At 39.6% G+C, this 21,005-nt stretch overlaps 2 protein-coding genes across 3 annotated transcripts in view; one reads left to right on the forward strand and one right to left on the reverse strand.

Annotated features, from left to right (window-relative positions):
* LOC5513682 (protein KIAA0100) overlaps positions 1-21,005 on the forward strand; it is a 59,238-nt gene that overhangs the window by 8,290 nt on the left and 29,943 nt on the right. Inside the window, exons 11-45 of the mRNA XM_048726196.1 lie at positions 238-308; positions 384-439; positions 685-779; positions 1,155-1,222; positions 1,551-1,711; positions 2,034-2,191; positions 2,800-3,002; positions 3,350-3,542; positions 4,283-4,464; positions 4,879-4,965; positions 5,053-5,164; positions 5,403-5,523; positions 5,935-6,046; positions 6,118-6,203; positions 6,475-6,544; positions 7,147-7,245; positions 8,112-8,171; positions 13,052-13,148; positions 13,434-13,504; positions 13,751-13,890; positions 14,649-14,724; positions 15,389-15,485; positions 15,834-15,932; positions 16,067-16,138; positions 16,451-16,506; positions 16,902-17,040; positions 17,459-17,555; positions 17,660-17,756; positions 17,985-18,065; positions 18,132-18,203; positions 18,624-18,718; positions 19,205-19,475; positions 19,762-19,814; positions 19,894-19,963; positions 20,604-20,705. Of these exons, the coding sequence (XP_048582153.1) occupies positions 238-308; positions 384-439; positions 685-779; positions 1,155-1,222; positions 1,551-1,711; positions 2,034-2,191; positions 2,800-3,002; positions 3,350-3,542; positions 4,283-4,464; positions 4,879-4,965; positions 5,053-5,164; positions 5,403-5,523; positions 5,935-6,046; positions 6,118-6,203; positions 6,475-6,544; positions 7,147-7,245; positions 8,112-8,171; positions 13,052-13,148; positions 13,434-13,504; positions 13,751-13,890; positions 14,649-14,724; positions 15,389-15,485; positions 15,834-15,932; positions 16,067-16,138; positions 16,451-16,506; positions 16,902-17,040; positions 17,459-17,555; positions 17,660-17,756; positions 17,985-18,065; positions 18,132-18,203; positions 18,624-18,718; positions 19,205-19,475; positions 19,762-19,814; positions 19,894-19,963; positions 20,604-20,705 (3,719 nt within the window). The remainder of the gene's footprint in view (positions 1-237; positions 309-383; positions 440-684; positions 780-1,154; positions 1,223-1,550; positions 1,712-2,033; positions 2,192-2,799; positions 3,003-3,349; positions 3,543-4,282; positions 4,465-4,878; positions 4,966-5,052; positions 5,165-5,402; positions 5,524-5,934; positions 6,047-6,117; positions 6,204-6,474; positions 6,545-7,146; positions 7,246-8,111; positions 8,172-13,051; positions 13,149-13,433; positions 13,505-13,750; positions 13,891-14,648; positions 14,725-15,388; positions 15,486-15,833; positions 15,933-16,066; positions 16,139-16,450; positions 16,507-16,901; positions 17,041-17,458; positions 17,556-17,659; positions 17,757-17,984; positions 18,066-18,131; positions 18,204-18,623; positions 18,719-19,204; positions 19,476-19,761; positions 19,815-19,893; positions 19,964-20,603; positions 20,706-21,005) is intronic.
* Positions 7,549-12,626, reverse strand: LOC5513692 (caltractin). 2 transcript variants are annotated; one of them, XM_001633872.3, is made up of 6 exons: positions 12,246-12,626; positions 11,545-11,693; positions 10,813-11,002; positions 8,958-8,979; positions 8,553-8,741; positions 7,549-8,353 (listed from the first exon to the last, which is right to left on the reverse strand). In XM_001633872.3, exons 1-5 carry the CDS (start codon positions 12,408-12,410, stop codon positions 8,566-8,568), a joined length of 702 nt encoding a protein of 233 aa, XP_001633922.2. In that variant the 5' UTR covers positions 12,411-12,626; the 3' UTR covers positions 7,549-8,353; positions 8,553-8,565. The 2 variants fall into 2 exon arrangements, with proteins under 2 accessions (XP_001633922.2, XP_032239164.1); XM_032383273.2 differs by having other exon boundaries at positions 7,549-8,741.

The raw sequence follows: 21,005 nt of genomic DNA on the forward strand, positions 1-21,005 counted from the left end.
GCTGTACATACTTTATAATGGGAGGAAATGTGTGTTTACATACATTATAAAATTGGAGAATATGTACAAGCAACCCATATAGTGTTTAAAATGTCCTCCTGATATTTTTCTTATTAACAAATTAGTTACTATATGTACTGTATGTGTGGGACTGCATTATGATTATAAGGAAAAAGGATTTTTTCATATTTTTGATGGACCTGAAGACTTCAACCATCTTGGATTCTTTCTATTCAGAGAATAACGATGTTTCTGGAGACAGACAAGATCTTCAGATGCTTTTGGCAAAGGTCTTAAAGGCGCCAAAGGTAAAAAAAGATCAGATCATGCCATAAATTGGATATATATCAGGACCTCAAGAATTAATTTTTGTTATTCTCCAGCATGTAGAAGTTGTTCTTGAAACCTCAAGCATTACATTATTAAACCAGGAGAAAAGGTACTTTATAAACAAAATGAACATAACGCAAGTAATTAATTATAGTTATAATGTACATCCATGTATGCCAGAAAGCTGGCTGTCAGGTACTTATGAGTTTGAAAACAGCAGAGAAGTGGGGATGGGGGGCTAAATTAGTGTGGTCACCTGGACACAGTTTTACTTGTAAAATATCAACACTTATCGAGGTTTGTTTGGCCATAGGATTTTTTCAATCTGGTCTTCCTTTTTGTCTGCATTTTCAGAAAACTGACAGCGGAGCTTGGTCGTATCATCACCACATTCTCCAAAGGTCATAGTGACCTTGTATCTAATTGTGACTTGAACGTTGGTGTATCAGGTACTGTATGGTGCATAAAGTAATACAACCAAGACTACCATACAGGATTTGAGGGGAGGGGGTGAGAAGGAATGTATGCATCAGCAAGTTTTCATAAGAATAGGAGGTCAAGGGGATGTATGCATCCCCTGCACCTTCCTCTGGGTAAATGCCATCAGGGCATTTGCAAGGGGTGGGGCACTGGCAGTACAGTACATGCTCCCCCCCCCTCCTTAGTTTTAAAAAAAATTATAAGGAAATCTCTGTCTGTCTCCCCAGGAGGAACTTGGGTGTGCCCTCAATATTTTCTTAATGTTTCTACATTATTTATCAACTGAAAAATATAAACCATGTTCTTCTGCTTAGTCTTTATGTGGTGGTTTTGTTTGTCCATAGGGGTAACATTGTCTGGGACAGAGCCATGCAAACTTTGTACTTTAAATAGACTACGATTTTGCTTAAAGGTATGTAACACCTTTTCCTTTCACTTATTTTACTTATTATAATTTTTCCTTGTTGCCCTTTGCTTCTCACCGTTTGTTCCACATATTCAACAATCTGTTTTCTTTTCTGCTCCCACTGCTATGTACCTACCCTTTGCCTCTCCTTTATCCTGTCCCTTTCTAGAGCATGGTTTTTCCTCCTCCCTCCCCAAATTTTATAAAGATTAAAAACAGAAAAAAAGCAACAGCTTCTATATTCTGAAATACTATGTAAAGGGGTCTCGCCCGGCCCTGTATCCCCCCTCCCAATTTTAGTATTTATAATGTAACAGCATGTCTTCCCTTATAGCTATCTAAGAGAGATGATCAGATGCAGATGGTTTCTTCTCTGTCCATTGAGTCTTTCCATAATAATTATGTTCATGAGGAGTGCATCTACTGGCTGGAATACTTCAAGTCACGAAGGAAGAATGTCTCACCTCCAAGAGGAGGTGGCCAGCCAGTGAAAAGGTATGTCCACTGAATGTCAATGAAAATATATGTGGAAAGGTATATGTACGATGGTCATTCAGTGATAGTTTTTGATTGTAAAGTAAATGGTAAGCCAGTAAAAAGTTAAAAGATATCAAATGAATTTTAAGGCCCAACAATTCTTGAGTATTTTGGAAATGTGAACAGGCCGTACCAATGGTTGGCACATACACCACTGATCTACACAGCTCTGAATAGCAAATTGGAAGAACTGGATATTAACGTGTATCAGTTTCCCAATCCCTGATTTGCTTTTTGCTATGACAACCTTTGAATGATTTCCCTTTCCTCTTGTTCCTAGTTTGCCGCAGCTGCACCTAAGCTCCCCTGTGAGTGTGGACATAGAAATGGTAGATTGCTCCACTAGTCTTTACCTTAAAGCTCCATCCAGGACAAATCAACCTCTATTCCGTGCTGTGCTTGCAACATGCTCTATTGGTGGCACATTGCCAAACAAAGGTGGGTCGTAAATACCTACCGCATAGAAGATTTCACTTGCTAATCTATGTATTTGAACATGCACTGTTTCACTGTAGTAATTATAATAAATACCATAATACATGTAATAAGAAAATTAATCTCCTTTTTGAAAACTGTAGCATTGTTATCTGTGTGCCTTTTAAAATCCAATAATGTTCAGGAACATAATTTTGCTAATTCCAGAAAAAAAATTAAGGGAATTGGAAATCATTTTTCGGTGTGTGTGTGTGTGTGGGGGGGGGGTTAGTGGCAAATTAAAAGGGACTGAAAGCCCTATTTTTTTCATACAAACATTGTTTTGGCCAATTTAATTTGAGTTGAGGGTTTTGTCCAATTTAATTTGAGTTGAGGGTACTGTATCTGAAAACATTCTCTGTGTGAGGGCCCCAAAATGATTACTACCTGCATGTTCAAACTGTTGCAATACAACATGTATTATAAGAAAACATGTTGCACTGTTGGCGCAAGGTTTGTCTCTAGGGTTGACTTTTGAATGGGTTCTCTTCAACATCAGTTATTATTTTTAAAGCAATTTTAACAGGATAGTTTGATTACCAAATGAAGTCCTGTTTCTCTTTCAATTTTAGATAGCGAGAAGGCCCAGTCCGCCAGTGTTACTATGCGACTTGAGAATGCATATGTCTATGTTGATGCTGTAAAGAGTACATCAGAGACCAGAAGTGATGTCCAGTCAGTGTCTTACACTCTGACAGACAATCCTGGATTACTACCAAGCACTCATCGGCATGTGTGGGGGCGGGTACTAGCTCTTGGCAGCTGCAGCATCAAGGTTTGGACATAATATCATGTTCTTGTGCAATAATATTGTGTCTTGTAGCATCTGTAGCTGTTGTTTGGACATAGTGTTTATGTGTGATAACTTTGCCTTTTTTTATGGTTGTTGTACATTGTTTACCTATTACAACATCACATTTTTTTAGTTGTTTCTGGCTTCTTTGCTGTTACTTCCTTTGCTGTTAACAAGAAAGTGATTGAAAACCCTGTCGTTAAAAGAATGCGGTTGTTTTTGCTTTTTTGATGTTGTAGTTGTTTTTTTATAGGGATGAATAGTCATAGTTATTGCTTCCTCTGTCCTTTACTTTATCTTTGAAAAACACACCCAATTTCTTCAAACAGTTCAACACAGAGCAAGACCCTTCAGAAAAGGACTCCCTTCATGTAATGTCACAGTTGGAAGCTAGTTGCCTGTGTTTGGAATGGTCTCATCAGGTGTGCAGAACTCTGGTACAGGTCACAAGCAGATTTGTCCCACATGGTTTGCAACGACAAAAGGACCAAGAAGAAGGTGGAACAGGAAAGCCTCCCAATGGTTAGTCTTCCTCAAAGCAGTGGAAACATAATTTTTTCAATGCTTTTCTTTTGTGCTTTCCTTAAATGCACAGTAGGATACCAACAAGTTCTCAACTTGGCTCAAGCATGTAGCTAGGAAGTTGTCCTGATGGTGGTGTGTCTGTTTGGGTTTGGAGGGAGGTTGTCATGGACTAGAACGACTACGCTCCAACGCAATCTAGTACACAGCAGACTTCTTTCCAGACTTCTTTCCACGAAGGCGTTACAGTATTCTGTTATCCGGTCTCAGATTTCCTCTAGATAAGCATAGCCATCGTACTATTTCACAACTTCCCCCCTAGATGAGCGAACTCCTTATATACTCTTGGGTATACCTAACTACTACATAAGTATTGCTACTAAAAATAGAAGCATTACATTATCCATTTCGTTATCATAAACTGCTGAGTCATGGTTCTAAAATATTCTAGCAAACAGAAAACAATGATTTTTAGTAAACAAATCCAATTATAGCATGTTATAAAAGCACATATTAATTTCTGCAATGTTCCAAGCTTGAGAGCCTGCACGTAAACATTGTTCTAGACAGTTCAACTAATTGATATAATAGTGACTCCGTCACAGAGGTGTAGAAGACCACTGCATCCAAATTTGACTATGTGATTGGGAGGTTTATAATACACATAGCATCATTGTAATCATATAGAAAATAATGCTAAGCATTTTCTCAAAAATTTTCTTGTATGTCTCTTTCTCAAGTGATGATTCATACAGAGCTCCGGATCAGTGCCATCAATGTTTTTTACTTGGGAACACAATTGGATGGAATCGATTCATTTGTCATGCGCAGTGATATGGTTACTATAGCGACACACACAGGTGCTGCTACACACATTGACATTTGTGGGGTCAAGGTCGCAAGGATGATTGGCTTACAGAAGGTACTTCATATGTAAAATATGTATTATGTAGTATTGCTGGTTATAAGACTTGGGTCAGGATTACAAGTGGGCAGAGATGTGGGTATATCCTCAGCATTCCTAAAAAAAGGCATATCCAAGATTTCTCGAAGGAAGAGGACACCATCTTAAGGGGGGACCAAAGTTAAAAAAAAGGTTATGTCATAGTGGCAGAGAATCAAGTAGATTTGAGCTATTCATAATTTTTTATTATATTTTAGAATTTTCATTTAAGGAGGGTAAAGAGGGCTTTTTAAGGCTTGAATGTGTTCTTGATTTATTGGCAATGCAGTTGGGCCTGATGTTTGCAGTTTGCAGTGGTGATAGTGAATCTATCATCTACCCTGCTAGCAGAATATTGGATGCAATTAAATAATTTCTTGGCAAATGTTTCAGGCACCATATCGATGTCTGCAGTCAGCCGAGTTGGAAGGCCATTGCCTAAGTGTTCCCTTCCTGAGTCTCTCTATGGATAAAAACAAGGTATGCCAGATACTGACATTCTAGGGATTATGTATTTATAGAGAATGCTGTTTTTAGTTTATTTTAACTATGCATTTCCACTGTTAGCAACCCCTCTCAGTATCAGTCAGTGATGTTGAAGTGGAGTGGAACCCGACATTCCACATGGCCCTAAATGACAGAATCCAGGAATTAACTGAAGATGCAAAAACTTTTAAAGGTAATACAGCTCGTTTATTTAGGCATTCTATTTGGTCTAAGAAGGTCATGACCCCCTTGCATTACGTAACATTAACAGCATCCAATAAGGATGAATCATTTACTCATTTCATTAAGACAAAAGTGAGAGTTAGGCCAGAGAGAGAGATTCTATTTCTTGTTTAGACTGCTGGTTGCAAGAAAAGTGAAGACACACCATGAGGCAGTCTGTTTTACTAATGTTGTAATTTGGCTTATAGAATTAGTTCGTTCTTCATCATCTAACTCTGTGCCGAAGCCATCAGGCTCATCTAAAACAAGGGCTCTTTTGTGTGAGCTAGCATCATTCAAACTTTGTATGAAGACATCTCCTTCAACAAGGTATGTACATCACTATCAGCACTATTAGCATGAACAATGATGACTGCTAGGGCAAGCCAAGCAGACAAAAAAAAATGATGTGTTTGTTTGGCGTTTACTGTTGTTCCAAACAATTGAACTACTGTAGCACCAACATTTTCATCAGAAATAAATTTAATGAGCAGTAATTGCTACAGTATGGAACACAGTTCTTGGGCTCCATAGGCTAAACATCCACGTCCTCGATCCATGTCTCTTAAGGACAGACACAGCCATCTGTGAAGATGGTGAGGTATAATTTTTCAAAAAATTCAATCATTTAGACAGGGTGCGTTGGGAAACACAAAATGGGGTTAGAATTTGTGTAGATGTTATCAGGATGAGATACATATCTGAAAAAACATTTTATATTTTATTCTCTTTGTTTCTTAGCTTTGGCGTTGAAGTATCAAGATCAACATTAGATGTTCAAGATGACAGTGTCTTGGTAACAATGACCACAGCATCTGTGCTGTTTGATGACCAGCCAATCTTCATGTTTGAGGTACTAATCATCACTTTTCACCTCTCAAATGCCCTTCAAAACATTAAAGTATCTTTTTTGCTATTTTTCAGGATGTATCACTGAATAAAGTAGCAGATGCACTGGCTCATACCAGACAGCAGTTCAAAAGCCTTGAGACTTCAACAAATCATGCATGGTAAGTAATAATGTAGGCTTATCTTAAAATAATACTTTGCATGAGTTCACCTGCAGCAATGACATGATCATAGCGGATGGCTCAAGGTCACTTTACTAAGCACTCACGTGTTGAATTCCAATCCATGTTTAACCACTGTTTTCTTTACTGCTGATTCAATTAATTGTCACTAAAACATTGTTTGTTTGTTTGTTTGTTTGTTATGCCCCCCACTACCCAGCATTTTTTTATTACTTACCCATTTACATAGGCTTTTTCCTTTCTCTCTCAGGATAGTATCATCTCGGGATACCCATGTATTATTTCCATTTGAGTATGACTTTGCTACATCTCGCAGTGAGGTAATTAATCATAAGGAAGCATGAATCATGCAAATATGCACTACATATTTGCGTATGGAGCAAGCAAAGAGCGGTTCCACCACCTTCTTGTCCTTGGCCAAATAAAAGTATTTTACAACAGGATATGATCAACAATTTTAGACATGTTGCATATGTCCATGCGCCCATTAAATACTGTGATACACGTTTTTGCACAAAGGACATATCACGTTCCAATTTTTTTTTAAATGACAAGTACAGCCCACAGGAATGGAAATAAAGCTTGAGTTTTTGAGCAATAGTAATAATTGCGGTTTGAGAAGTTCCCCGCAAGTACAGGTGTCCACTGGTTTTGTTAGTGGAAACATAAATGCAATGGAAATGACCCCATGACATAGCTGTCAACTCTTCCGCATTAGGCGGGAGTCTCCTTTTTTCAAGCCTAATTTTCTTGGAAATATTCAAACATTTACTGTATCCTCCCCCATTAGCTATCTTTGGTACTTCTGATACATCCACTGTATTTTCTCAAGATTTTTCCTATGAGGCTGACAGCTATGCCAAAAGGAAATATAAACTGTCTCTTGTATCACTTTTAAAAAGCAATTTCTTTTTCTTATCAGCTGGTGAATGTCACAAAGATGTTGAAAGCTCTGCATAAAAAACCAAGAGGTTACGATCATGTGGAGTCACTTCCTCCGGACCTCTGGCTGAAATTTGAGGTATCATTGTATGGCATAAGTATTCAGGTAGTATTAATGAAGAAGACTTGAGGAAGAAAAGGTTGCTTTTCTTTTTGTGCGACAGTAAGTGTGACATCCACTACCATAATGGCAGCCTTGACAGTATAGGGAATACAACAAATGAACTACAAGTAATATATGATTGACATGACCATCACCATCCAACCAGAAATGCTTCAGTGGCATCACTTTTAGTCGCGTAATTTGTGTCAATCAAAACTTCAATTCTTGCATCCTTTTTTACCACAATTTCTCACCTTATCATAGAGAATGGACAACAGATACATTCTGGCTTGTTTTATTCTGCATTGATCACATCTCTTTATATTTTGTTGGCAACCATTCTTACAATTACAGTTGTGACCATCATGGGCTCGTCATGACAGTCCAAGAACATACTTGCACAATCTAATAGCCAATGTAAATTTAGCAAAGGATTAGGAAACCAATGCATGCACATCTCCACTCACATTTAAACAACTCTTGTGAGGTACCTTTTCAGGTATTTTCAAGTCTTGTTTTAAACAGTGTGCAGTGAATGTTCGGGGTCATTGTATGTATTTTTTATAACAACTATACATTTAGGACATTCCTTTACATCTACTTCTAGGGCCTTAAGGTATAAAATTGATCTTCTTTATGATGCTGCACTAAGAATAGAACAGACATATCCGACATTTTATTATCTACTGATAATTTGGATCACCAGTTGATTGATTTTCTACTTATGTTGAGCTTGCATTAGACCTGTCAGAAATAATAAAGAAAATTGTAGTAGATCCTCTCACTGGATAATTTTTATAAATGTTTATCTTACATTAGTTTTTTTTCTTTTTTTAATGAAGAATATTGTTCTTGAGATGGAGGATGATCCTTTTGAAGTAAAACTAGGGGACAACTATGTGGTAAGTTATGTTAGATGGATATTCAATGTACAACTGTGTGTTTCAACAAAAACGTTAGCCTACGTTACAGCCAAAGTAAACTAGGTAAAGACGGACTGAATCTAGTTTAGTTTAACTGTAACACAGGCTACAGAAACATGTGCTTATCCCATCTAGGTGCTGTCTTACTGTTCCAAGAAAAGATCAGTTTGGGTCAATAAAACTTTTTCTGCTGTACTATTTTTCCTTTCTGTCCCGCTCAATTCTTGTTATACTGTACAAGAGAGGAACCAGTCACATGGTGGCATCTTAAAGCCTACCAATATTGGATGTCTCCTTCCTGTCTGTGCTAATGGCACTCCTTGCACAAAGGACGCCCAACCCTACACCTTTTCCACAAAGCTGAACTAATACATCAAGGAAACAGATTTGTTTTCAGCATCATGTTAATGAATTCATCCTGATCTATGCTGCTGTCTCCATCCTTGTCTGCTTCTAGTATCATCTCTTTCAGTTCAGTCTCATTCAGCTTCACACCACACATGCGAGACACTTGCTTTAGGTTCTCTAGAGTGATTCGACCTGATTGATCTAAAAAGAAATGTAAAGAGAGTTCTAATAAGTTTTGTGCTGATATTACACTGTACAAATAACATGGGTTAGGGCAATGCACTTCAATAGAACTGAGAAGATTTTGTACATAGTTTGTGTATTGTGCCTTAAAATTAGAATCCTCCAACTCTCTTCATCACACGTGCAAACAATCTTGTTTTCTCGTGCATCAAATAAGGGCATTACTGTACATACCTGTGTCAAACATCTTGAACCCCTGAAAGAGAATAGAAAGTTTTTATTTTCATTAATTCAAGATGTAGTGTAGAAGAAAAGCTGGAGAGTTTAGCTAACTTATAAATCTTAAATTGAGTTTGAAGATGATTAGGTTAATTTTGAATTTCTAATTTCAAATATATTACTAGAATACCAAATAATAATACAGATAAGGCTGTTAGCTAAACATACAGGGGAAAGGTATGAGAGCAGGCCCGTTCCCAGGATTTTTTTTTTTTTTGGGGGGGGGGTGGCATCCGAAAAAGTGGACCTACTTTTTTCGTGGGGGGGTTACTCTGATAAAAATCTGACCACCCCCGAAAGAACAAAGAGGGATTATTTTATGACTTTGCACTTTGCATCACAACGGGAGGCTTATTGTCAGATTTGGCTACATACAAGAGTGATCTGTACAGGACCCAAAACGATCTCAGGACCCGAAACGATCCCCAAAAGTACCCCAAATGATCCCGGGACCTGAAACGATCCCCAAGAGTCCCCGAAATAAACCCCAAGGAATTACAGTAATGGACAACTAAAGGAATGTGTAAGGATTGGCTTTCAGTTTTAAAAACATATGAAACATTTAGCTTTGTTTGTGTTATTAAAAGTAAATTTACATTAACTAAAACTATAGTATTAAGATTTTTATATATGACTGCGGGGGAAATACAGTGGTTGAGTCAGAAATTGGGGTCAACTAACAATTCCTGTGATAGTAATTTGAGGAGCCCGGCGTGGATAAATCATTTTTACATAACAAGCCATAAAAGAAAGTTTTTACAGATGAGACATGCTGCTTTACATAGGAAGCGAAATGTTTTAAAGTTATTTTTTAGGCATGTTTGTTTTTGGTGAATAAAAGACCTATCATATCGTGAGATCATGCCGGGGTATACGCACGACTACATGAGGAAATTCAAAACTCACATAATATTGCTTTCACATCCTCTTAATATTTTGCATCGGTAGTAGAAGGGTTGTTCGAGTGTATTACTCAGTGTGCTTTTGTCATTTCATCTTCTCGGCCAAACCAGCTGCCTAAAATGTGTCAGTAAATATTCACTCGTGTGAACAAGGATTTCGTGGTGAAATACATGTTTGGTTGTCAGATGAATATTAATTTTTAGGGGTGATGTTTACAGGAAATGAGATTTATAGTGTCGGAGTCATGTGTCGGAGCCGCAAAATGTTAAGAGTGTGATGGAAGGTCAAAAGTTTGGTTGATTTGAGCAAAGCTGTGCTATGTTTATGCTGTATTCCTTTCAGTAGCAATTTAAAGTTGTGTATTTGTTTTGGACTCTGTTTATGGGTTTAACGCCGGGCAATGTAATAAATAGAAGTATTGTGTTGGAATTTAATATTTTTAAGTCACGTTGTTTAGTAATTTAGTCGTTGTTTAGTAATTTAGTCGCTGTTAACCTTTATTATGCTTCAAGAATTGCAAGTATTTCTTCTGCTTTCCCTTTGTCCATTACCGCAATTCCTTGGGGTTGATTTTGGGGACTCCTCGGTATCGTCTCGGGTCCGAGGATCAGTTGGGGTACTTTTGGGGATCATTTCGGGGCTTGGGATCGTTTCAGGTCCTGGGATCATTTCGGGTCTGGTACAGATCTAGCTTGTGCTTTACAGTTTTGTCTACAGATAGCAAGTCTATTAAGAACCAAAAGTGGACCTTCGGTCGTTGTGGGGGGTGCGTTTGAACCCCCTGCACCACCCTGGGTACAGGCCTGGAGAGATACTCTGTTTAATGTCATCTCTTTACGAAAAGAGTCTTTAGAGTCGAACCCCCCACCCCCTGCCCCTGAATCCCCCACAGGCTAAACACTCTCACCTGGACTATTTCATCATGAACATCACGCCCGTCACTCTGCTTAGAAATAATAAAATCCAAGAACTCGTCAAACTCAATACGACCAGACTGATCTGCATCAAGGTCAGCTATCATGCCAGCGATGCCTTCCTTGGAAATCTTGAACCCAAGTGTGCGCATTGCCTTCCGCAGCTCTCTGCCATCTATAGACCTGGAAACAATGAGAGGTTTTGAGAGAGGTTTTGAGAGAGGTTTTGAGAGAGGTTTTGTAGAAATTTAGTGTTTTACAGTATTGGGCTGTTTGAAGCATATGCTTGTTGAGTAAATAATAATGTTGAGGCAATCAACAAGTATAGGCTGAAATTAATTATGTGACGATTCCAATTTCACTGACAAATACTCTCTTGATTAGTATAAATCTAGTTGCTTGTAAGACATTATTATATATTGGTAATAGGGGGTGAATGAGAGTCCTCAAACCCCCTAGCTTCTTGTAATTTCTTTCAAAAAAAATTTGAACAGACCACTAGATCTATGATCCTGCAAGCACATTCATATCATGAATCTCCTTGATTTTTTTCTTAAAGTTGATCTGTGTATTATTTAGACACAAAACCACCAATCCACTAACCTATTTTACACCTCTACTAGAATGTTTGAAGGAGAGATTTGATGCTTTCGAGGCATCAACTCAACTCATTGGCACAATCCTAATTATAACTACTCCCATAGCACCTCATATTGACAGCTTACCCGCTTTTGTCAGTATCAAACGTGTCAAAAACTAGCTTGAGGTCTCTGATCTCTTGTGGCGTTAGATGCTGGTATGCTCTCGCGCCAACCTTGCCCTGCATAAACCTCCTTTGCTTTCTCATTTCTGCTTCGTGAAGGGCCTCTGCAAGCTAAATGAAAAACACAAAACTCAGGTCTTTGGAAATTTTATTTGCCTAGATAAGATATGTACCACACGTGTTGTTTGCATTGGGATCTGTCTGGTAATTTGATATTGGCATCCTAGGGGAGAATATTTCTTTGTAATACAAATTTACAGTAAAATTTGACCTTTTTGGCTGTGTTCAAGTAATAAACATACAATTTGTCTAAATCAGTAGAATATAGATAAAAATTTACATATTAATTTTCAACTGATATTAGCACTCTGCAAATATTATTAATTTGCTTTTTTAATATAATATTTTATGATGATAAAACTTAATCAACTCTTTTTACACTCTCTAAATCACAACTCTTCACAATCTCTTGATAACAAAATTCACACGATAAACTAATTAAAGCAGCCTCTGCATTAAATTTAAGTAAAATGTTTTAAACACGTCTCTTTGACACGTTTGTTGCTCTTTTCATAAACAGCCACAACTTTTTAAAAGAGTTCTCTGCGAAGTCCATTGTCCATTTACTGTAGAACGGTTTCATTTCTTCTTTTTGGACTTTACCCGCTCTCTGGCAGTTCCAGCTCTGCTAGCCGCTGGGCTGAGTGTAGGAGAAGCCATTTGCTGCACCATAATTCGGTTTGGAACTTTGCCAAGCTCCGTACTGACATTCTCGATGGGCTTGCTCTTTTTTTTCTTCTTCTTTCCTTTTGCAGCTTTCTTCGGCATCCTTTCACCAAATTGCCACAGAAACTAGCTTAGATCTTGCGAAATAAGATTATGAACTGAGTCTGTAGGTATTAGCCATGATAATATGGCGGGAAGAGGTAGAACTTGTGCAGTATTTTGCGAGTTCTTATACGGACGCGTCTTGCGTTTTATGCGGCCATCTTTGTTTACTGTTGTCACGTACCATCATCCTTTACGCAGTGCGCTGCCTCATTTGAATATCACATTCGACTTTCGCATTTATATCCCCCCCCCCCCCCCCCCCCCTCCAGGCTTACCATTCTCCCGTTGTTATCATTAGAATTATTTCCCGTAAATAATTACAAAGTAATGGTCAAATGAAATCTCTTAAAGTTGCCTTTGAAATCAATAAATCGTAAATAAATCGAAATCTAATAGATTTTCCCCCTTTCTTTTTCCCTTGAAATCCGTAAGATTCGATTTTTTTTACGATTTATTGACATCAAAGACAACTTTAAAAGATTTTATTGGACCTTTATTTTGTAATCATTTACGGAAAATAATTCTGATGATAACAACGGTCGAACAAATATTTTGTCAACCGGAAGCATGAAAAAATACATATTTTTAACCACAGGCTACCCATAAACTAACTCCACTGTTTCTGTTCCTTTCTACAGCTGTTGTTGGATGAAGCACGCCATTGGAGCGAGAGAAGGGCCACACTAGAAACCCGACTGAGCGAGATTAGAAAGACTCCTGGGAATCTACTCACAGGTAGCGCCAACCTACAGGAACGACAACAACAACGACAACAGTAACAATACCAATAACGTCATTAACAATGACAACAAAAAAACAATTTCAGCAGCAACAACAACAACAATAACAGCAAGAATAACAATAATGCTGATAGGAATTAAAATAAAAACATTGACAACAACAACAAAACTATTTTAAACGCAGCAACAGCGATGATAACTGCAGCATCAACAAAAAAACAGCACAGATAAATGTGACAACATCAGCAACAACAACAACCTAACTTAACTATTTTATTAGTTAAGAGGGAAGACGAGCTTTACAGCAAGCTTGAGGAGAAGAATGCTCAGATCTACATACAACGGTCTAAGGTGAGCATGCCAGATTTACATCAGGGCCGTAGCAGGCCTCGAAATAACATTAAGAGAACATTAAGAAAACATTGGGGGGGGGCACAGCCACGCCCCTACTGGTGATTTCCTGATAATTTTGAAAATATTGGGGGGCACGTACCCCTAGTGCCCCACCCCCTGCTACGGCCCTTTACATACAGTCTTATTTTATCATTTATTAACTAACACACCAACTCATTGGTTACTCTTTTTGTATCTCGCCAGGCATTGTACGAGGAGACACCGATGCGAAAAAACCTACTGAGATGGGAATTCCGGGGCTTGGATTTGAAGGTGTTAGCGGACCAATCATATCACGGCAAAGAAAGGGCTGTTTGCGCCATGAGCACGCTCAATCAAAACAGGTAAAGAGCCAAAATACCACACGTCACGTGTGTATTAACCAATCGTTTCATTGCTAAGAAAGGGATGGCACGTAACGAACACGCTCACTCACAACAAGTAAAAACTCAAAACGTCGCATGTCAAGTCTAAAAAAAACAATTATATCCCACAAAGGACAGGGTGTGCACGTGACGAACACCGTCAGTCACAACAAGTAAACACCCAAAACGTCGCACGTCACGTCTAAATGAACCAATCATATCACAAGAAAAGAAGGGCTGTGCACGTGATGAACATGCTCAGTCGAAACAAGTAAACACCCAAAACGTCGCACGTCACGTCTAAACGAACCAATCATATCACAAGAAAAGAAGGGCTGTGCACGTGATGAACATGCTCAGTCGAAACAAGTAAACACCCAAAACGTCACACGTCACGTCTAAACGAACCAATCATATCACAAGAAAAGAAGGGCTGTGCACGTGATGAACATGCTCAGTCGAAACAAGTAAACACCCAAAACGTCACACGTCACGTCTAAACGAACCAATCATATCACAAGAAAAGAAGGGCTGTGAACGTGATGAACATGCTCAGTCGAAACAAGTAAACACCCAAAACGTTGCACGTCACGTCTAAACGAACCAATCCTATCACAGCGCTACGTCTAAATGAACCAATCATATCACTTGTAAACGTATCTTGATAAAGCAGTGAAGTAGAAGCAGCGGCAAATTACCATGGCATCAATGTCTAACCCCATTTTTATTTTCAATAGCCCGTACCCATCCGGCGGGCTGGAGTTTAGCACGTTATGGTGTCGCACTGTGCTGGGGACCCTCACATCTCACTGCGTAAGTTATATAACTATCACAAACTCCTTGGGGCGGATACAGGGAAAAAATAAATGTCTGAGGGACGGAAGGTAGTGTCCATTTTCCTTCGCCTTTGCTGACGCGACAAATCCAATTCAGCGTTTATAACCACTGGATCAGTTATAAACCGTCTATCCGGCGATCATCCACCCCCCATTTAGAAATCCAGGATCCGCCCCTACCTTAATACCTTTTTCGATAATGTGGGGTAAAGTTCACTCGCTTCGATTGCCTTTGTGGGTCGCACATCTTTTCTTAAATTTAACATCTTTGATTTGTGATTGTGGCTAGTAACGTACAAGGGAGAGTTTAAGCTCCCTCGCTTCGATTGTTCAGGTCTCGCGCATCTTGTCTTGAGACTATCACCTTTGATTTGTGGCCGGTAACGTGTATGAGAGAGGGTTAAGTCCACTCGCTTCGATTGCCCAGGACAGGCACATCTTGTCTTCAGACTATCACCTTTGATTTGTGGCCATTAACGTATATAGGGGAAGGGGTTTAGTCCACTCGCTATTCGATTGCCCAGGGCATGCATGCACGTCTACTCTAACACCTTTTATTTGTCTCTAATAAAGTCTGAAGGACTTGGTAGGCCCATAGGTGGTATAATTGCCATATTGACTCATACCTTTGATCTGATCAGTATCGTCTGAGGGACTACCCGAGACCCATCTTCTCTTCTACCTGTGTCAAGCTGAGTGGGACGGTGGTGGGAGCAGAACAAACGGCTGCTGATAGAGGTACGACAGACTGCAATAGAAAATATGAGGATTGGAATAACGGTACTGAAACCTCCACCACCCCCTCCCCCCACCCTCCAACCCGAAAAAAGATAGACCGAGGTTTTGATAACTTCGCTTAAAAGAACAATTTCAGTAACACTTTTTTTATCTTTTTTAATTTATTTGTAATCTGATCAGTTTTTAATATTTCCGCGTAGTTTACTCTTTCTAGAGAGAGAAATCTCTTGGGGTTAAAGAAAAGGTAAACAAATGTGTAGGTCACGTGTTGCAGTAGTGATTATTATTATTTAACAGGTACTATACACAACTACTACTCAGTACTTACTTGCTTCTCTGTTCCTATAGCTAAGCGTGAGGCGATTATCGAGATTGACAAGCCTTGGGGACATATGACAGTTCAGCGAAGTTTAACAGCATTTAAGTTTTACTACGATCTGGACTTCGGTATGTGCACACCAAGACAGGTGTCGTCTCACTTCAATACAGAATGACCAGATTCTTAGGATGCAATCACAATTGCTCACTTCTTATTCCCGCTTATCGCTGACTAAATACCCATGTATACTTGCTTTCTTCAGATGTAGACACGCTGGAGATGGCCTGGGGCGTGGACACGGACCCTGCTACAACAATGGTCACGCTTGCCTTTGGTACGTGTCACACACGCACACAGCCAAAGAACCATACTCCTAATCCACCCAACCCACTGCCATCACAACTACTATCATAGTTTAACGCTAGCCTTGGTACATGTCACTCCAAATCAAAACTATCACAGCAAATGGACCCTATGAAAGGCCGAAAAGGCTATGGCTCAGACCCATTTGTAAATTTTTGTCTGTCTCTGACTTCTCGGCTTTGCCCCACAGCCTACGATTGAATATGTTCTCTCTATTATGTTCTCTATTTTCTCCCGATTTTGGCCTGGTTGCACTTTTAATTTGTTTGTTCTTTTTTCACAGACAACATCAGTAAAGCAAGTGCTGACCCCAGTAAGCCTCTACCATGGTTTGATAAGGTCAGTCTCTATCATGGTTTGATAAGATAATACGACTTGCACTGAAGAATCTCGTGACTTTGGGTGGTAAACTGGCGCGCGCTTTGTTTTTTGGCGGAAAAATAATATCAACAAAAAGAACTTATTATGCGCTTACGAATCAGCCAGAAAATCTCTGTCAAAATATAAAATCGCCCAAGTCAAGACCCTTATGGAAGCAGGTGGCGCAATTAGCATCTTAAGGATAGGGTGAGGAATTATGAAACGAATGTTTTATTTTAAAGGCAAAGTAACAAAAAGAATCCATTTGAATTGTTTAAACTTCAATGAACGTATTTATTATATTTGCAAAATGGTAAGGTATTTTAATCTTCAAAAAGTTATTTCACGCAAGTCGAATCCGGGTTGTATTCCAGGTACGACTCCTGATGCACGGCCGACTCCACTTAGTCGTCAAAGAGTGGCTCATGTATTTCAGCGCCACACGCAATCCGTACGACATCACGGAGAGACTCGAGGTTGACTGGACGAACTGCGATATTCTGTGGACCAATGGTATGCAGTTATGGCACAAGATGGCTGCATCGCAGTATCATATTATGGACCTTTTTGGCGTCATGGGGAGGGGAGGGGAGGGGATAGTACTGCGTCATGATTGGTTGATGACTACTCATAGATCGTGTATTCTTACCAATACGTAGTGGCCGGGTGAGGGCGGTGTGGGTTGGTAATTATGAAGGGTGATAGATAGCAGTGGCTATAGAAAATAAATTCCCAGGGCTTTCTTAGAATCACATGTATAATACTTATTTTCCTCAGTCACATAAAAACTTATAGGGCGCTTATTCGGGGGAGGCGCTAATTAATATCTTTCGTTCAAAGGGGGGCGCTTATTCAGTGGAGGAGCTTATTCGAGTAAATACGGTAACCTTATTTGGAATAGGTCTATACGCATACTTTGTTTTACCTTCAGGTCGTCTTGTGATAGATGGGGATTTTGACCTTCAGACGCGCACAGCCTCCAAGTACGACGATCGACGTGTCCTTCATCTTCCTGCCTTTAAAGTCTGGTGAGTAGACCACAGGCAGCCCATGCCTTTAATGTAAATTTACCACAGGCAGCCCATTCTTCACCCGCATTCAATTAACAGGCGTTTTCCTTTTAACCCTCTAGCGCCGACATGAAGTGGTTATGCTCTGGGGACCCAAACGATCACCACACCGTCATGCCTTGCGCACCCGAAAAAATACCGGAATTGGCGCCAAACCAAGTAACTGTAACTGTGAACTTTTAGTTTTTTTATGGCGAAAAAAGTCTAATATGCAAACTTTGTTTTTTTAAGCCAGAGATCCCGTGTTTAATCCAGGTTTAGGTCGGGTTGGGATTTTTTTCTTCAGAGTTTGAAAGACTTAATTAATCTACATTTTAACATCCCAAAATTGTACCAGCCCCAAACCGCATCTTTATACAACTATTTAAAGCTGTGATTTCCTTCTAGGCACACGACTCTTACGCGCTCTTCAGGTCCCAGAACTTGAGTCTTAACCTTTCCCTCGAAACGGCCATTGATCCTTCTGAGGTAACACCCCCTCCGTTGCTTTTCTATCCTACGCCAGCTGTTTCACTCAGCGTATGTGTTTTGTAGAACGCTGGCAGACTAGGACCGCCCACAGTGTACCTCTACGCAAGTACATTTAGATGGTTCAAGAAATACCAGGTAAGTGCTACACTCTACTCCCAAAATCCTTTTAAAGTAGGCTAATCGGGCCACCATTTTATGCTCTTGTTCAATGCCGAGTGACTCAAGAATTTCCATCGGCTAATTCAAGCGAGTAACTAAGATATTTTCAATCGAATATCGTCAATAACATATCAGACTTCATTCGTAGATTGTTATTTTGAAGTTTTCTCGCGAATAAACCACTTTATTCTCAATTATTAACAATAACAAACGTTATTGTTACTCCTTGTGTCACTCCTTGTTTATAATTATTAATTGAATTTCACGATCAAAGTTTAAATCTTGAATAACAATGTGTAATTGGAGGTAGAAGTAGGTGCCCACGTGTTGTGTTAAAATATCTGGTTCTCTCTTCCCGCATCACTGCCTTTTGTGTCTGCTCTTTTCTTTCCATAGGCTGTAGTATTCCAGAGCGTTTATCGTCCAATCAAACGCGGCCTGTATTTTAATCGACCCCGGATGTCGAAGCAGAGTCTCGGTCGTCACTATAAGTAAGTGTTTGCTCTAGCCCCAGCCTCTATTATCGGGTTTCCTGTCTAAGGAGATATGGAGTCTGAGACGAGCTCAGCCCCTGGAGGGAGACCGTCATTGTGACGTCACACCACAAGCGATGTCTTGATCTCTATATCGTTTCCAACTTGTGCTACGAGGAGATGTCGAGAAAAAGAAAGCGCTGACCCCTCATGCGAAATGAAGAAGAAATGAAGATTGCTCTTATACTTTAAAATGTGAATTTTTGCGCACTTTTAACTTACCTCGCAAATAGGTTATCAAAACCTCTAGGCAGTCGAGATCTCGAACCAGAATATTTGTGTGATCCGTCTAATGTTAGTACTCGAAGCCACCAATCAATCTTCATCTTTCACCTTTGACCTTTGTAACCGGGTTACAAACAACACAAACAACATATGCAGCCTTTTTTTTACAAGGAAAGTTTCCATATCATTTAGACCATATTTGCATCTTTGTTATCTTAGGAAAGTTTCCCTTTCGTTGCGTTTTCCCGCCCTCTCCGTGTGGTACTGGGGCTCGTTCACGCAGCAGAGGGGCGTGTCACTGTCATGCGGCCAGGGCTCGCTTCACACGCAGTACCGGCTGCACCTCCACCCCTTGGATGATGGTCTTACTAGGAGACAGGCTGCTGATTGGACAGCTACCAAGCTACACATCGATATGAGTGACGTCACTAGTCATGTGTACGGCGTGGAGCAGCCAGATGGCCAGGAGGAGGGCGAGGAGGCTTCCGAGGTGCGTCATCGTCGTCATTATATTGTCATCATCGCCATTGTCATCATCATCGTCATCATCATCATCATCACCATCATCAACATTATCATCATCATCATCATTATCACCACAGATATCATCATCTTTATATTCATCACCATTACAATGATAAACAGCATGATTAACATCCTGAAGATCATCATTTTAATCTTCACCATTATTTTCGTAAAACCATCGATTGTTCACTACAGCCCCAGGTCCATTTGCGAATATACTGAATATAGAAAATATCCGGGTTTTTTTTCAGGTCAGTTCTATTGATCTAGAGCCTACCAAGTACTACTTCCTTACAGCAGAAAGGTGAAGATCTGGGTTTTTTCAATTGTCTGTAACGAAGAAGGCATAGCTTATGACTTGTTCTCTTTGCATGTGCCCTTAGACTGGAGTATTCTCGCCAGGACACGACAAAGAACCCTAAGAAAAATGCAGAGGATCAGAACGAACAGCAGGTATATCTAAAGAACGTTGTTTGTAAGATTTACTGGAAGCTGTTGTTTGATTTCATATGCCATTATTTACACGGGTGTCATAGTCAAGAGCAAGGAGCGTGTCTTCGTGTCAAGTTATTGATATTGTTTCCTGTTCTGACACACTCAACATCTATCAAGCATTTTTAAATATAACGCTGTGAAAATAAAGTGCTATGTGTATGTGAATATGAGGGAATGAATTAAAACTCGCGAAACATCTTTGGAACCTAGTATTTACACTTGCGCACAAGCGCTTATACAAACCATGTTCTAAGCACTTCACATTTAAAATCCTATTATTGTATTAAGAACGTCAATTCCTGGAGAATTGAGAAACACAAGCTTCTTGTAAGCTCACATACGTTCAACAAGTCAAATTCAGGGCTGAGAAACAGAAAGGTACTATCCATGTCTCGACCGGGAATCTAACCCGTTTCAGCAGAGGTGAGAGGCCCCATACGCTGACGCGCTAACACACTGGGCCACCCGTGATTCCAAATGGCTTATATCACAATGCAACCTTATTAGAGATTGGTGTGTACCATAGCACATTCAAACTGATAGAAATATGCGCGTATATCTCGTGACACATCTCTAATGCATGTAACGTTTGTCGCAGATCTATGGACACCGCTTGGTTTGTCACGGCCTCAAAGGTGCCTGGTCCCAAACAAGTCGGCAAATCTTGTTTGGCTTATTTGAAGCTTACACAAATGCTGAGGTATGTTAACTCTACAGGAATGAGCGCTAAGAGCTGCATTGTCACCAGTTTACTTCCAGTCGATTACGTAACAATCTCCGATGATTTTTAACGGAAAACGTTTTTTTTTCCAAATTGTAAAAGCAGGGTGTCTATTGGAAGTTTCTTTGAGGATGTATCTGATAATTTAGAGCGGATGGCCTGTTAAATAGCGCGGATCCTAATAGATTATTTTGTCTCTAGTCGGTTGAGGTGAGGTTTCCATTGTCACCAGAAACTGGTGACAATTCCATTTTAACATTTACATGTATAATGTAAATG

This window comes from Nematostella vectensis, chromosome 4 (assembly GCF_932526225.1).
Source record: "Nematostella vectensis chromosome 4, jaNemVect1.1, whole genome shotgun sequence".
NCBI classification, from domain to species: domain Eukaryota; kingdom Metazoa; phylum Cnidaria; class Anthozoa; order Actiniaria; family Edwardsiidae; genus Nematostella; species Nematostella vectensis.

Bases quoted from the DNA above. Each gene is read 5' to 3' on its own strand.
- LOC5513692 (XM_001633872.3), bottom strand. From the start codon at position 12,410: ATGCCGAAGAAAGCTGCAAAAGGAAAGAAGAAGAAAAAAAAGAGCAAG. The intron at 11,694-12,245 runs GTAAAGTCCAAA...TTTTTCATTTAG, and splicing joins CTGGAACTGCCAGAGAGCGG to CTTGCAGAGGCCCTTCACGA. The intron at 8,980-10,812 runs GTGAGAGTGTTT...ATTCTCTTTCAG, and splicing joins TTCATGATGAAATAGTCCAG to GGGTTCAAGATGTTTGACAC.